This window comes from Alternaria ventricosa (genome assembly GCF_023758065.1).
Source record: "Alternaria ventricosa strain BMP 2768 chromosome Unknown scaffold_7, whole genome shotgun sequence".
Classification (NCBI taxonomy): domain Eukaryota; kingdom Fungi; phylum Ascomycota; class Dothideomycetes; order Pleosporales; family Pleosporaceae; genus Alternaria; species Alternaria ventricosa.
The window spans coordinates 1330203-1346395 of NW_026055687.1; the positions used below are offsets into that span (position 1 = coordinate 1330203).

A 16193-nucleotide genomic window follows, 5' to 3' on the forward strand; every position below is an offset into this window, starting at 1 on the left:
GTTAACATTGTCTTCTCTTCATCAACCAATAAAACAGGGGCGTTGTGGCGGAGTGGTTATCGCGCAAGACTAGAAATCTTGTTCCTTCGGGAGCGTCAGTTCGAATCTGGCCAACGTCGTTCTTTTTGGCCGTGTGGACGTCCTGATAGATCCATGGATGTTCAATCAGCCTCAGCTATGCTTATGCTGAAGTGGAAGCATTCTTTTTGCTAACCCTGGTGGTGGACCTCTTCCCAAAAACCAAGGAAGTATCAACGCGAGAGGATCAACAACACCAGAAGAACAATAGGGACATAGATCCGGGATAGCATCGAAGACAGGCTTTGAGCAGGTTCAATACGACTAATACTAACGGCAACACCACAAAATCAAACTGGCCTACAGGGAGTGGGTTCATAGTAAGGATGCATTCTCAACACCACGAGCTTACTGTGTGTGGCTAGGAACATTGATGACATTGGTCGTGTTTCGTAACCTCCATCTTCCAGCATCGCACCCAACCGCTGGGTCAACGAATAACATCAAACCGTCATAAAACACATCACCACCATGCCTAGATGCCCTTTGCCTCCGCATACCCATATCACACTCCGCCCCTCCACTCAGTCCTGGCCATCACAAACCCCAGCATGACAATACTTCTTGCACCCCACCTCATATTTCCACTTTCCGGACTTATCGCCCAATCCCTTCTGTATCCAATACCCATACCGCGCATACTCTCCCGCATCCCCTCTTTCCTCATCTCCAACTTGACGTTCCTTCTCCCTTCCTTCATCGTCATCACCCTCTTTGCCACCATCGCTCTTGCTTCCGCCATGCTCTTTCATTTCTCCCCAAACGCCATTTCCACACTGATAAACACAGGTACAATACTCGGATCCATCATCTTGCTTTACGCATAAGGAGCGATCACCGGTTTGCTCGGCGTACCAGGTGCCGAGTTTGGCGATGGGGATTTCTGGGGTGGTAGTGTTAGAATTGGATGTGGGTGTAGGAGTTGAGATCGACATACGATGGTGTTGCATGAGTTCCCAACCACAGTACTTTGTGGCATTTCCTTCTCTCCTCAAGTTCGATGCGGAAGGTGACATCCATGTTGGTGATGAAACAACGCTCGCGACGAGCATGGCGATCAGCACAAGTATGATATTGCTGCGGCGACCTCCCGAAATCCCCGTTCCGACCATGGTATTGACGCGCCAGGAATGACGACGGCTATCTTTCGGCGGTATGTAGGTGGCGAATCTCCTCTTCGAGGAATCTTGCAGGAGGAAGATCGGAATGTCAGGAAATTACAGTAATGTTGAATTACTTTTGACTTTGGCATCAACGCTCGTGGTACCGTACACGTGGCTAGCCGCAGACCGTGCCTCGAAGCTACAGCAGACAGAGTGTTTGTGCGTTGACGCGCTATGGCGTTGGTGATACAAACGTCATGTCAAATGTCACAATCAAAACAATCGCGATCGTCACACAAACACGGCAAAGACGGCCAACACCAAAGTTTATCGTGACCTCGTTGATAATTCGTAAGATAAGCAAAACGCCTCGCTATGCAGTATGGGTATCGAGTGTGAATAACAAACGCCGGAAGGAAACTAGACCCAAGCCAAACTCCAGAGCGCGGGCATGTTGGGCCAGCGCTCTTGCCAGGTAGCGAGTATATCCGGGACGCGCTCGTCAAAGCCCGATCGAGCAGCTCCGCCACCGGATTGCCACCCGCTATCGCCATGCTGTTCTCTCTCCTTGGCGGCGGCCTCGTTCAGGCTGAGCGCAAGGTCGAGGATAGCTTTGCCGCCAACGAGAGCTTCTTCGTGGTTATCCCTGATATCGACGTTGAAGACGTGGACAGGGCGATTGAGCTTTCCGCCCTTGTTGTGAAGGTCTTCCAGCACAGCATCGAAGCAGCGCTCCTCGCACGTTATGACGACGTCGACGACACCAGACTCGGTACCCTGGGAGCCTTTGTCTTCGGCGTGATCCAGACGTGGCTTGCCAGGCACCCAGTCTTGGAAGCGCTCAGGGTAGCCTTTGATGTTCAAGTTGCGACCGAGCATGTTAAGCAGGCCGTTGTGGGTGTAGAGCGCAGTGTTCTGACCGGCAAGCTCATCGTGGATGGCGCGGTAGGTAGTGCTGTTGAAGTTGTAGACGTTGGGCTGGGTGATGGTCGGACCGGGTAGTCGGACGAGAGAGCCAGTGCCAAAGCTAATGGTAGGGAGATGGGCTGAGGCAAGCTGAAGATGAGCTTCCATGGAGCTAGTCAAGTTAGCGATATGATTGGCCTGCGGATCAGCGAATGACATACCGGTTCTGGTTACTCGCACACACAGTGCAGAACTTGAGCTTGAAGCTATCGTCGGGTACCATATTCTGTTCTGCGTGCGCGTCGCTGGCGCCGTTCATGCCCATGGAAGCGGGCTCAGCTGGCGGCGGCGGGGGTGGTGGAGGTGCGGCGGCGGCAGCCTGCTGCCTCGCGCGCAATCGTGGGTCGGCAGGGGCGTCCATATTCGGCGGGGTCAGGTCGTGGTGCGGGAGGTGTGATGGGACGGTGCGGAACGTGTGATGGGACAGGTGCTGGCGCGTCTGCGGGCAGCTCTGCAATTTCTTCACAAACGTTAGTTATGGTTCCACGCAATTATAGACAGCAATCATAACAAGGTTCACGAGAGATCAGAATTTTCAGCGTTAATTGTGAGTCCTCAACGACATCCGAGGTAATTCCTGCGAATTGCCTAGGACAGCTCCAATATGGGTTCATCATCTCAAGGGCACGCGCACTGGGGCGGAAGGTAGTTGGTACTTACAGTAACAGAGGCAACTACTCAAGCTCATAGTCTCTTGCATAGAGAGACGCGTATGAGTAAGTGGTAGAAGTGGTGGTGGTTGTTGGCAAGGCACGAGGCCTGTGAGGTTGAATCTTTGTCAAGCTCGAAGCTCAGGTCATAGTCTGCTTAGCGGCTGACTAAGCTCGGCTGAAAGATTACGCGGGGCGCCGAACACCTGGGCACCTCGAAATGGAGGGGCTGGTCGCGATGCTTCATGTCGGGAATCTTGGAACAGCTCTTACGGAGTCTTGCCTGTTCCTGAAGCGCTTGGACATAGCATATCTCGTATAGGGAGATCGCCTTCATTAAAAGCGATCGCGGGTGACGTGATGCAATTGCGCAAGCATACTGTATACCCAAACGGGACGCCTAGGTAACCCGGCTCAAACGCACCTGTCACACAGCGCCTTGGTCTGGGGAATGCGGTCGGGAGAGGACCATGACATGGCGAAAGGAATGATATCCGAGTCGACTATGATGTGTTTGCCCTCGTGACAGGACGCGGTGAAGACGGCCCAAGGAAGATGCTCGCGGGCCTGGCAGCGCATTCGACCAGCGGTGCGCGCGCAGTCCCCATGCAGCTAGGCGATGACCTGAAACGCCTACTAAGGTGAAAGTAGCCTAAGCATGCATTGATGGGGTTTGCAATCATGGAAAGGAAGAGCCGTCAGAACACACACACCCCTCGTTGATGCCAGCAAGGCTGTCTCGAGGCCTCTTGACTCGCTACTTTTGCTTGATATCGACAATCGCACAAATACATTTCCATGCCCTGCCCACCGGCGGCGCTGTCAAGTATCCTGAAACACTTTGGCATCTAGCACTCCCCGCCGCCTGGTGCCAAAAATAGAGTTGGCCATCACCACCACGCGCGCGCTGGTCTACACAGCATCCAGAACCCGCCAGCGGCCTCGCCATAGTCGCGTCGCCCCTTAGCCGCACTGTTGCCGTTCCCCTCCTGCACGGTACCCTCGAAGCCACCACGTTGGCCCTCGGGTGCGCACCTCATCAACCGTTCACTGGGCGAGTGTTAGCGCCAGGCCTGACCCCCACAACCCCCAGCGAGCGCTTCTCCAGCCGCTCTACAGTGGAAATATCTTCACGCCCGCCGCGCACCTCCCAATCGCCAGGCGCATCTGCACAGCCGACGTGCTGCTTCCAGAAGGCCTGAAGCGCGCCGCCGGCCCATTGGTCACTGTCGCCTCGAAACATCCGACACAAACATCGAGTCACTGCGCCATCTGCCGTCGCCAGTCCAGTTGCTCTGATTCGAACGCTGCTTGTGCGCCTTGTGCGCTGGCCACCTGGAGCCCGTCTCTGCTCCCGCGGCAGTTTCCCGAGTACTGCATACCGCATACCGCATACTCAATACTGAAGACCGTACTGCACTAGCTGCGTCGCATCCTACTCTGCCACCCGCACTGCCCTCGAGCGCGCTTCAAAACTCGATATAGTCACCGCCGAGCCTGACTCCCTCACCCGACTTCCTCACCTCACATCTACCGCGCATGACAGACGCCAATTCAGCAGCAGAGACGGTCGCCGACTCGCAGCGGCTGAAGAACATCACAGAAGGAGTGGCTGTCCGCGGATACCACAGCGAGCAAGACATGGCGGCCGATGTCTTATCACCACGGAGTGACCCGGGCGCATCGGCGCAAGTCGGGGTCAATCGCACCTCCCTCCCGCCGCTCGTCACTTCCCCGCCATCCAAGGCGAAGCTCGAGCGCGCCAGCTCCTACATGAACAAGCGACTCTCGACCTTCTCCAACACGTCCAACACACACCAGTCCGTCCGCTCCAGGCCGCAGTCGACTGCCTTCCCCATCTTCCACTCGAGTCTGCCCTACTCGCTCGTCCGCGACTTTGCCTACGACCCGCTGCACCCGCTCTTCTACGGCCCTCTCCCGGAACAACCCTCCGACATCTCGACACCGGCCAGCGAACACAGCCGGAGACTCTCGGACCCGCCACCGGTGGCATGGCGAAGCGACCGAGGCGGTTGGTCCGCGGGGTCTTGGGACGAGAACGGCGAGCAGCTCCCACAGACAGCATACGACGGCGGCCCGCCCTACAGCGAGGACGACGACATCTCCAGTCCGGTAGTCACAAGTCACCATGGCGCGCGGCACAAGAAGCACAAGTCCAACATTGTCAATTTCGACCACACTCGTGGGCGGAGAGGATACCCTGAAGAGCAGCGGCGGGGCTCGATACTGCCTATGAACGGCGAGGCCAGCCAGTTTGTCAACGATGAGGCTGCAAATGGGCCTGGGGGTGAGTTGATCACATTCCCGCCCGAGTCGTCGCGGCTGGGCGTGCCAGAAGGAGCTTCACGACGAGATTCGCACTTCGCAACCACCCTTCCGCAACGGGCATACGCTGATACCGACGCCGATGTAGAGGGCCCACCCTACGACTCAGACGACGACATGTCAGAGCCCGAGGACTACATCTACGATGACAACCGATTCTCGCGCGACTACCAATTCACCATCGCATCGCCCGACGAGGAGATGCACGGCAAGGCCGTTGCCCTATTCGATTTCGCCCGCGAGAACGACAACGAGCTCCCGCTGGTAGAAGGTCAGGTGATATTGGTATCATACAGACACGGCCAAGGTTGGCTTGTAGCCCAAGACCCAAAGACTGGCGAGAGCGGGCTTGTACCCGAGGAATACGTCCGCCTGCTGCGCGACATCGAGGGCGGCTGGAATGGTCTAGTCGGTGCCATACAACCTCAGCCCGAACTACTACCACCCGAAGCCAACAACGGGCCTGAGAGTCTCCTCAGCCCGATCTCAGCTGGACCCGAAGCGAAGACGCCCACACAGGCCGATCACCCCCAGAACTACACGCCTGTCATATCGACCTTCTCGACAAGCCACAAAGATTTGGAGAAGTACCCGACAGATAGGCTCGGGACGCCTACTACCACCGAGGGCGGCCCGTTCTCAAGAAGCAAAGACACTGGCGCTATGGAGGGTGTGGAGTCAACACCCGAGCCTCAGTCCCAAGATCAGAAGCCATGAAGATCCCAAGGTCGCTTGCCTTCTCTTGGGCAAGCTCGAACACAGTTTCCATAGCGCTACAGCAAGGGGTGCTGGACCCATGCATGAGCAAGCAGACGGACTTGCCCGCCAGAGCAAAGGGAGTAGCCTCGTTATCGCCATAGCTTGGCTTGGCTTGGCTGGGTGCAAAAAGAAACAAGATGCTCAACGCGTTCACGACATTCGCTTCAACCCATGTCTTTACCCAGTCTCTTATTTCTTACTCACGAACGCATTCTTCGGCATAGCGGATTCTCTTTCTTCTTCATGCGGAGCAGGGCGCCAAAATGGGATGGATGGTGGTGGACAGGACGGACCACAACTTTTTTCACGGTAGGAGAGGAAAGATGAACGTACGATTGGAGCGTACCGGTCCCGTAAAGAAAGGAAAGGAAGGGCACCACGATCTTGAAGGTTGTTATATGTTGGACGGGCTGGGCTTACATGGTGTGGACATATCACTATCATTGTAGTTGTACATTTCTCTTTTCTATCTTGACGAAACGACACTTGGCTTGTGATTATTAGAAAGAGACAAGCCGAGTAATGACGGAGGAAATGTGAGACTTGGATTCTCACGTTGTTTAGCGGTGCGAGGAGCGAGAGGCGGTTTTATATCAAACCGCTGTCTTCTGTAATACATGACTGTTTCGAGAAATTTCTCCATACCTTAATGATTTCGGTGTAGATGTTGGGTACTTGAGGATTCATATCTCACATGCCGTCGATGTATGAATTGAAAAATGGATGAATGAGAAGCCGCCACAGATATATATCACGCTCTTGCTAAGCATGAACACCATCAAGTACTAAACCTATGTCTCGCGATATGGTTTTCCATGTATCTACATTTTCTTTCCCATCGAGAGAAAAACATAGCCATTAGAGACACACGTAAGTATTTTAATCAATTGAATTATTGCATCTAGGTTTGTGGAAAACAACACAGGGATTTTACATTGTGGAACACATCACGATGTGTACCTTGCCATAAGAAACGACTCACGAGAAACGAGCACTATGTCGACGAATCAAGCAAAGTGTATACCGATGTCATGTCATGTCATTTGAGGATATGATCCCAATACCATATACTATGCCCACCCTAGCATTAACCAAACGCCCAAACGCACACGCTTCCCAAACTCCGCTCTACCAGAACTACCCTAGTATCCTGAAACCAATGAATGAAGAAAGAATACTGTACAAAACTGCCACCCCAAGAACCGTCACCACTCAAAGCGTAGGCGCCCTCTTCAAACCCCGACAATACCTAACATACAACGCATCAATAAAATGGCTATGCCTAATCCCCGGCGGCCTCGCCTGCTTAAACGTCTCAATCGCATCCTCAACACTATACCCCAACCTCTCAATCAGATAGCTCACGAGAAAGAAGCCTGTGCGGTTGAAACCATAATGGCAATGTACGCCAATCAACCCGGGCCTACCTTCCGCACGGATTTTATCGACGAGATCGAAAAAATCGTTGACTTCGGCTGCTTGGGGCGGTTGCTTGGATACGGTGGGGAATTTGTGGTAGGGGATTCCGCCTTCTTCTAGGCCTTTGGGGTCGTATACGGGGTTGTCGTGGGAGATGTCGATTACGGCGCAAAGTTTACCCTTCCACTGCCTTGTTAACACTTTGGGGGTGTGTTCTTCATCGACCTCTCTTAGTGTCTTCATCGCGCGGAAGACGCCTGCGATGGGTGCGGAGACGGGGGGCACGGCTTTCCATTTTGCGAGGTTTTTGACGTCCCATTTGCCCTCTGTGGAGAGGTAGGAGAGTTGCCATGCTAGGGAGAGGCGCGGGTCGATGTAGTCGATGAAGAAAGTGTTGATGAGGCCGGCTATGATGCGCGAGGTTGAGGGCGCGAAGAGGAGCGAGTGTGCGGCTGGCTTGGGCATTATGGCAGTTTTGACAACGAGGCGGCGGGGGTGCGGGGACGGAGTGTGGGTGGTGGGGGTTATGGGGGTTGTGGTGGCGGAGAGGAGGGGACCGTCGGTGGTAATTACGCTGCCTTCTGTTGTATTCTCTGAGATAGAAGAGACGCTGACGTCCGTGGTGGATATAGCGGTTGATTCGATGGTCTTGGTGTCGTCTTCTAGTTTTGGAAGGTCCTTGACATCGATACCGGAGTCTTGGTGCTCTGTACGTCCTGGGTTGTCGTTGTCAGGGAGGACTGCAGAAGGTACGAAGGGGGCTGCTGCGATGGGCAGACTCGCCATTTCGCTTGGTGGTTGGATGGCGCTAACATCTCTTCCTAGAAACTCGACAATCTGTTTGACATTCGACGGGGGAGTTACTGTGTCTGTCTCACCGGCGGCAAGGAACACCGGTATGTTTAGTCCTTTCCAGATCTCCTTCCCTGGGAGACCCCCTACCGGCGAGCCACTGGAGTAGTCGGGGCACATTCCACGGGCCATCCTCAACCACACAGCACTCCGGCTCTGCTTGTTGAAACGCAATTGTAGCTTCTTCGTTTCGTCGTCAGAATCCACCCCTGCCATGCGTAGGACGCTCTTGCTGTTGACACCTCCTCTTCTATCCCAACGTCTAATCAGGTCGAAAAGAGCAGCAGGCATCAATGTGACCGAGCGTAGCTTCTTGACTTCTTCTTCAGTAGGAGGTTCAGCTTTGGGGCAGATGGCAATCAAGCCGCTGACATGCTGCGAAAGGAGGTGTGCATGTGGGGAAGTTGGGGAAGCCAGGAGCGCAGCAAGTGAGCATCCCATGCTGTGGCCAACAAGAACAACAGGCTGCCCGTCGTTGACTCCACGATGTGCTTCGATAACGACGGCGAGAAGCTGCACCAGGGCTTCTGTGGTGTAGGCTCCCCATGTCTTTGGCTCGAAGCTTGACACACCGCATCCAGGGAGGTCAACGGCCAGGCAGGGGGCAAGATTGGAAAGACTGATAAGGATGGGACTGAACTGAGCGATAGAGCCTCCGAGGCCATGAATAAACACCAGTAGTGGAACGGGACATGGATCCTTGGGAAGTTTGTCCTCTTGGTGGTGTGGGCGGTAAAAGGTCCGGAGCCTGGGGTAGACGAATCCAGTTGACGAAACAGTGTAGGAGCGAACGGTGGAGTACTTCTTCAATAGGCCTGGGTCTGTACCAGCGGCTTCATCTGCGGAGGATTAGTAAAACAAGGCTAAATGATCGCCAGCTAGGCCACGTGATGAATGACATCCACGTGTGTCGCTAGACAGTACACTCACCAGCCGCGGTATCAGATACATGTTGTGTGTTGATGGCGGTTCCCTTGTCTCCCTTACTCCTATACCAGAGCACAGATCCAAACCCACACAAGGCTGTCAGTTGGAGCATGCCCACAAAAGTCAGAGTCAACCGGTCTCCGCTAACTACGAATGGGTTGAGAAGCCGGAGCAGACGGAGGGCGGATTGCTTTATACTGTGCCCATACCAGAGATTAAGGTCTGAAGCGGTCTGTGTCACTGGATCGCTGGGTGAGGCAGCGAGGGGAGCCTGTGGAAGACGCAACGTGCCATTGCGGAACAAGCCAGGTCGCGAATGAGGCTCCATGTCCCTTTTCGTGCTGGAATGCTGAAAGTATATGCGACGGGGCGTTCGGGTTGCCGGCGTGCGGGACGGTGACGAGCACTGGGCGGCAGCCAATGGAATCAGATGGTGCCTCTCGTGCCCGGATCGCTGGAGAGAAAGAGCCGGTGCTGAGAGCGTCTCTTATTGGAAACCTTGCGCACGTTTGGCAACGGCGAATGCGCGGCTACGAAGGATATTCCTTAATCTGGGATCTGAAGGCGCGATCGATATCTGACGAGGATATCATCCTGACACAGCGATATGGAGAGATAAAGCGGCAGCGAGCGGTTTTGCTTTGTGCGATAGTGCTTTGCAACCCCCAACGCGGCAGGGAATGGCGTGGGAGTGTTTGCGATATGGATATTGCTTAGTAGAGAGGTTTGTGATGGGCGCATGGGCTGTATGACGTTGGGTTGGGCTGCTGCCAGGCTTCGGAAGCGGCGTTTTCACGTCCATCGTGGGAACTTGGCAGGGATGCTGGAGCTTCTTCCAACGGCCTTCCCCTGACCATCATCGATTGCGAACTCTATGGAGAACCATACTTAGTCCTCCCATCTCCCCGTCTTATTGAGACCTGCCAATTTGTGCGTGCTTTTCTTGTGATCCGGATCTTCCGGTGCGACGCCAGCCCGATACACCAGCGACTGAGCACCGTGTGCTCTTCATCGTCAGTCCCCCAGCCCAAGGCAGAATGCAGTACAGTACATCTACTGGGAACGACCCGGTACTCGGGTCAGATCGACTTACCTGGCCGTCGCGGTACGACATGGACAGATGAATACATAGCCGACCTGCAGCCTTGCGAGCTGCGACGACCATGCAAAGCGCCAGACTCGCAGGATGCATGCGAGAGGCTCCCGCCATTCCCAGCGCGACCTGGCGTCTTTCCAGAAACACCCCGCGAGCGACTTCGCCGTTGCAGACGCCGCATGTGGTCAAGCCGAAGCCGCGCCGGTAGTTGCGCCGACACACACCGGATTTGGCCGCGACCAAAGTAAATTCCCCAGACCAAACCACACCATACGGCGCTAGATGGCCTCGAATCGCCATAATCGGCTTTCAATCAGGCCCGTCGCATTGGTCAATGGCAGCGTGTGTCAAACTCACGCGTCTACCATGTTCTCATCCGACGGACCCCTCCATCGTTCCGAACGTTGGCTCCAGCGCAACGTGACGAAGGGCTGTTGACGCCCCACACCAACGTCGCTGCGAGCATTCGGATTGCTGCTTCGTCACTAGGGCAGCCGACGAATGTGTAGATCCCTGCTACGGGAGTACCTGGGTATACACGGTAACTGCTAGTTATCTCCGTATCTCTCACTACCTCGTCCATTGACTCAACTTTACCTTTGCCTCTTTGACTCCTTCTTGAGCTGCCTGTGGATTCCTCTCTACTCTTTTAATTGCACTGACCTCTCTTATCACTTACCACACTATAAGCAGTACGCCATGGACCCGCGCAACCTCCAGAAGCAGCGTGAACCAGAAGAGCCACGCTTCCTCAGCTTTCCACATCTTCCCGATGACGCGAAGCTTGAGGATGGCAAGCCAGCGCTCAACAAATACTCATCGACACTCACGACCGGTCACAACTTCCCAGGAGCCCAGGTTCGCCATCCTGGTGCCACTACGATTGAAGCATTCCAGTCACTAATGACTCTCGTCGCATAGGCAATGCTATACGCAGCTGGTGTACCGTCACGGGAAGCAATGAAGACGCAGCCCCACGTGGGAATTGCAAGTGTCTGGTGGGAGGGCAACCCTTGCAAGTCAGTGTACCTTTCGGATTCGTTGTCATAATACTAATGATTCTGCAGCATGCACTGTGAGTGACGCATGCGAACGCCGCGATATACGCCAATGTAGTCTCGACGTAGTATACTGACGATGGGTAGTGCTGGATCTTGGGAAGGAAATCAAGAAGCACGTCTTGAACGACAACATGCTGGCATGGCAGTACAATACCATTGGTGTATCTGATGGAATCACAATGGGTGGAGAGGGTATGACCTCACTCATTCATATCTCTTCACAGTCTAACATGTCCAGGAATGCGCTTCTCCCTCCAGACCCGCGAAGTCATCGCCGACAGCATCGAAACCGTAACATGCGCCCAGCACCACGACGCCTGCATAGCCATCCCCGGATGCGACAAGAACATGCCCGGAGTCATCATGGCATTCGCGCGACACAACCGTCCCTCGCTCATGGTCTACGGCGGCTCGATAATGCCAGGATACTCCGAGACGCTGAAGAAGCCTATCAACATCTCGACCTGCTACGAAAGCCACGGCGCATACATATACAAGAACCTGAAGAGTGCTTCAGAGGGCAAGTTCTCACCAGATGAGATCATGGAGGATATCGAGCGGAATGCTTGCCCAGGAGCTGGTGCTTGCGGAGGAATGTACACGGCCAACACAATGAGTACCTCGATCGAGGCAATGGGGCTGACTCTCCCCAACTCTTCCACAACGCCTGCAACTTCACCCGCTAAGATGCGCGAATGTGCCAAAGCCGCCGCTGCGATACGAGTCTGCATGGAGAAGAACATCACACCGCGAAAGCTCCTCACAAAAGCTTCTTTCGAGAACGCCCTGGTCATGATGATGGTACTAGGCGGATCCACAAACGCCGTGCTACATCTCCTCGCCATGGCAGGCACAGCAGGCGTCCCCCTGACACTCGATGACTTCCAGCGCGTGTCCAACAAGATCCCCTTCCTCGCCGACCTCGCGCCATCAGGAAAGTACATGGCAGCAGACCTCTTCGACATCGGCGGCATGCCCTCCGTCATGAAACTGCTCGTAGCAGCCAATCTCCTCGACGGCAGCATCCCCACCGTGACAGGTAAAACCCTAGCCGAAAACATCGAATCCTACCCGTCCCTCCCCCAAGACCAGGTCCTCATCCGGCCCCTGTCCAACCCCATCAAACCCACCGGCCACATTGAGATCCTACGCGGAAACCTCGCGCCCTCGGGTGCCGTCGCAAAGATCACAGGTAAAGAAGGTCTAATCTTCACCGGCAAAGCCATAGTCTTCAACAAAGAGCACGAGCTTGACCGCGCCCTTAACCTAGGCCAAATCCCCCATGGCGAAAACGTCGTCGTGGTCGTCCGCTACGAAGGCCCCAAAGGCGGTCCTGGCATGCCTGAACAACTCAAAGCCTCCGCCGCCATCATGGGTGCTAAACTTACCAACGTGGCCCTCATTACCGATGGACGCTACTCTGGCGCTTCTCATGGTTTCATCGTTGGCCATATCTGTCCTGAAGCTGCGGTTGGTGGACCCATTGCGGTTGTGCAGAACGGCGATATGATTACGATCGATGCGGAGAAGAATCGTATTGATATGGACGTGCCACAGGAGGAGATTGATAGGCGGTTGAGGGAGTGGGTGGCGCCTAGTATGCCAGTCACGAGGGGTGTGTTGGCGAAGTATGCAAGGTTGGTGGGAGATGCTAGCCATGGTGCCATGACGGATTTGTTTTGAGAAGGGAGTGCTATGAAGGTTATTTTGGGGAGTTGGTAGTTTCGGAAAATAGAGGATTGAATATTGCAGACATTGACATATGATTGGCATGTGCACGACAGGTTGGGGGACGATGTGAGACGTCTGTTCCTAAACATGGCAGCGTCAGACGCGCAAGCAAAAGGAGCAAGATGATGGCAATGGTAATATCACAACACCAGATAGGAAACGCGCACAGCAGTCGAAGGTAGGGGTATCATGTTGCTTTTGAGGCCCAAGCCCAGTGTCATTGATGTCCTAGGCTAAAAGCAGGCCCGACTCAATCATGTCTTTCAACGCCATAAGCCGTAAACCGTGGTAGATCCGTTATACCGCCCCGCAATCAAATGCTAGACAGCTCTTTTACACATGTTGTAGAAGGTGATAATCTACTCGTCATCCTCCTCCTCCTCAGCCTCGAGAGTGGTTTGCGCAATACGGTCCAAGTCACGCTGGCCGGACTGTGTGATGCGGCGGCCACCCTTGTCCTCGTCCTGCTCGAGCACACCGATCTTCTCGAGAGCCTGCATGACCTTACGGTCGACGGAGCCGGAGGCGTCGACGTGGTGGGAGGGGCGCGAGCCGCGGTTCTTGGTGGAGCCGTGGACCTTGCGGAGGCGGCCGACACCGACGGTCTTGCGCTGTACAATTCGTCAGCATTCTGTCCCTTCATGTGTTCGTTGTGGTGGGCATTCTGCATACCATGTAGACGTGGCGGGCGACAGCGGCGGCGCGGACGTAGAACCAGTCAATGTCCTGGGGAGGAAGCTCGTTGGAGTCTGCGCATGTTAGTCTGATGGTTTCTCGCAGGGGTTGGGAAATTTGTTTCTTACGGCTTGTCTTGACAGTGTCAACCCAGCCTGTAGATAAGTGGTCAGCGAACTGAGGTTATCCCCCATTTACGGGATTCAGGCTTCATCCTTCACCCGCTGGATAGAGACGAACCTGGACTGATACAACGTTAGCATTTGACATCGTGTGATTTTGCGCAAGGCCAAAACTTACATGGGAAGCTTTCCCTGACGCTTCAAGAAAGCGGCATAGGCGGCGACGAACTTGTGGGACTCGATGTCCTTGACGGAAACTCCGGGCATGATTGCGGTATTGGTTTGGAAGTGGGAGGTGGAGAGAGGCGGTTCCGTGGGCTTGTCGTTGAATGCTGCGGCGTTCGAAGATATCGCGACAGACCAAAATCGACGACCCACGGTGGCTCGCTTAGGAAAAATGGTCGGGCCGGCGCTAGTGGGGCGCTCGGTGGGGTCGCCGAACCATCACTCTTTCCAAGCCTGCAGCCTGCGAACATCGACACGCGCACATCGTCATTGCTCTATTATGTAGTTGAATATCCGTCACAGGTGCTTCTTTGGTGCAGCTCGAAACCCGTCGGTGTCGCCGATTTCAAAATTGGGTGCTCTTCTTGCATGCTTTATAGGCCGCCCAGAACTCACACTATTGGTACTGTAACACAGTCTCATCCGATGCTGGCACCGACTAGTCAACTGTTCGACCGGCAAAATGTTCGCACGTTGATCGTTTTCTGGTACATTACTTAGTACATTGACTTTCCCGTTCTGCAGATCAAGCTATGTGAGCTATGTCAGAAGATGCCGAAGCCGGGGGCCAGCGCCGAGACGAGAGAGATATCTTAGACAAGAGGAAACATGCCGGTGTGCTCGACCAAATTGTCTCACTATTGTTGTCGGAGTCATTGTACGACTTCGAGAACACTTGGAAATTGTTTGAAAGAATATTGACTTCATATTTATGTTATGTTCTTGATACTGATTTTACTTGAGTATTACCCCCATGCAACCCATCTACCACTTGCTAATGTCAACAACAGTAACAGTAACTGAGTTGTTGCTAGCAGGGGGCAGCTCTCCACCACCCATAATCAACAACTTAGACTGGTCCTTGAGGACGCGAAGATGCCTAGTGTAAGAAGTTGCTTCAGGAGTAGCAACCTTGACCCAAGGCCCCTCTCCAAGACCCTTGTTAATGAACACCTCAGAGTTGCTGTGTGCACTGGCAATGATGGTTCCATTCTTGCCGCCAGCAGAGCTCCAGACGACGTATGGAGAGCCGGTGGGGATGGTGCCGTCGGTGGACTTGAGGCTGATACCGGTCGCCTCGCCGAACTTCTCGGGGTCGGACACGATCTTGTAGTAGACAGGGAATTGGTATGAGGTGGTGATAGCAGGTCCACCACCGTATTCGTAGGTCATGATGTACTTTCCGTTGGGGAGCTTGGCGACTGTAGGCATACCAGGACGGTCGGTGTAGGTGGGGTAGGTGACGTCGTCAATGACTGCGCCCCAGGTCTTGAGGTCAGTGGTGGTCTGGTGAACCATCTTCTGGCCGTAGGTGGCGTTCTCGCGCTGGTCGGAGTAGTAGCAGATGAGAGTCTTCTTGTTCATCATCAGGAAAGGCTCCCAGACGGGAGTAAGGCCGTTGTTGGGACGAGCCTCGCCACCTTTGGCGATGGAGGAGACAAATTCCCAGGTCTTGCCGCTGTCCTTGGAGGCGTATAGAACGATGTCAGTGGTTGAGAGATCGGTGGGGATAGAAGATCCAGAGATGAGGACGGTGCCGGCCTTGTAGCCACCAATCGCCTCAGGAAGTACGTAGAGGAATGGCTGGTAGCGCAGACCGAGGCCGTTCTTTGTGTCTTGCACGCGCGAGAACTCCTTCCACGACTTTCCGCCATCGGTTGACTTGAAGATGGGGAAGTAGACCTTTGGTGGCTCTGGCGAGTAGTTCTCCCAGGTTGCGAGGAGCGAACCATCAGCGAGCTGAGCACTGCGCGCATAAAGGACACCGGGGTCGGTCCAGTTCGCGTCCCTGGGTGGTGAGAAGATCACATTGCGAGAGAAGGTAGGCTGTTCTGCCTTCTTGGGGTGCGCAGAAACGGTCGTAGCGACGCTGATGAGCGACAGGAAGAGGGTGGAGAGACGCATCTTGAAGGCTTGAGAAATGTGCAAGATGAAGCCAAAATCGCAGCCGGCATCAACAAAGTATATAAACAAATGCCAATGCAACTCTACCGGCCAGTCAACCGGGATCTACCATACTACCATGTGAACGATACTCTGTTCCCGGTCGGTGGTGCGAGGTAGTTCTCGGAGTCTGCCCGTTTAACGTCATGTCGCCCTGCCACACATGGCAAGCATCCTTGCTCTCCGCAAAAACCACGTCGTTCAATGGCGGGAATCTGGAGACCGCTGTCCGGAGTAAT

The 16193-nt window shown here is 54.5% G+C and overlaps 6 protein-coding genes and 1 non-coding gene across 7 annotated transcripts; 3 read left to right on the top strand and 4 right to left on the bottom strand.

Moving 5' to 3' along the window:
- The first annotated feature begins 38 nt into the window (after nt 1-38).
- J4E93_005213 lies at nt 39-119 on the top strand. The gene has a single exon. It is a non-coding gene; the product is annotated as a tRNA-Ser (tRNA).
- A 1482-nt stretch (nt 120-1601) lies between these two features.
- On the bottom strand, nt 1602-2508 carry SSU72 (RNA polymerase II subunit A C-terminal domain phosphatase; the record flags this gene model as incomplete). Its single annotated transcript, XM_049343136.1, has 2 exons — nt 1602-2259; nt 2309-2508. The coding sequence occupies 2 exons, from the start codon at nt 2506-2508 to the stop codon at nt 1602-1604; spliced, it is 858 nt and encodes a 285-aa protein (XP_049200136.1).
- A 1828-nt stretch (nt 2509-4336) lies between these two features.
- J4E93_005215 (uncharacterized protein) lies at nt 4337-5860 on the top strand (the record flags this gene model as incomplete). The annotated part of the gene is made up of 1 exon (XM_049343137.1): nt 4337-5860. One exon carries the CDS (start codon nt 4337-4339, stop codon nt 5858-5860), a length of 1524 nt encoding a protein of 507 aa, XP_049200137.1.
- A 1254-nt stretch (nt 5861-7114) lies between these two features.
- J4E93_005216 (uncharacterized protein) lies at nt 7115-9428 on the bottom strand (the record flags this gene model as incomplete). Its single annotated transcript, XM_049343138.1, has 2 exons — nt 7115-9012; nt 9299-9428. The coding sequence occupies 2 exons, from the start codon at nt 9426-9428 to the stop codon at nt 7115-7117; spliced, it is 2028 nt and encodes a 675-aa protein (XP_049200138.1).
- Nucleotides 9429-11436: 2008 nt separating this feature from the next.
- On the top strand, nt 11437-12940 carry J4E93_005217 (uncharacterized protein; the record flags this gene model as incomplete). The annotated part of the gene is made up of 2 exons (XM_049343139.1): nt 11437-11440; nt 11496-12940. 2 exons carry the CDS (start codon nt 11437-11439, stop codon nt 12938-12940), a joined length of 1449 nt encoding a protein of 482 aa, XP_049200139.1.
- A 407-nt stretch (nt 12941-13347) lies between these two features.
- RPS19 (40S ribosomal protein S19) lies at nt 13348-14052 on the bottom strand (the record flags this gene model as incomplete). The annotated part of the gene is made up of 3 exons (XM_049343140.1): nt 13348-13599; nt 13661-13737; nt 13983-14052. 3 exons carry the CDS (start codon nt 14050-14052, stop codon nt 13348-13350), a joined length of 399 nt encoding a protein of 132 aa, XP_049200140.1.
- Nucleotides 14053-14775: 723 nt separating this feature from the next.
- J4E93_005219 (uncharacterized protein) lies at nt 14776-15915 on the bottom strand (the record flags this gene model as incomplete). Its single annotated transcript, XM_049343141.1, has 1 exon — nt 14776-15915. One exon carries the CDS (start codon nt 15913-15915, stop codon nt 14776-14778), a length of 1140 nt encoding a protein of 379 aa, XP_049200141.1.
- Between the last annotated feature and the right edge of the window lie 278 nt (nt 15916-16193).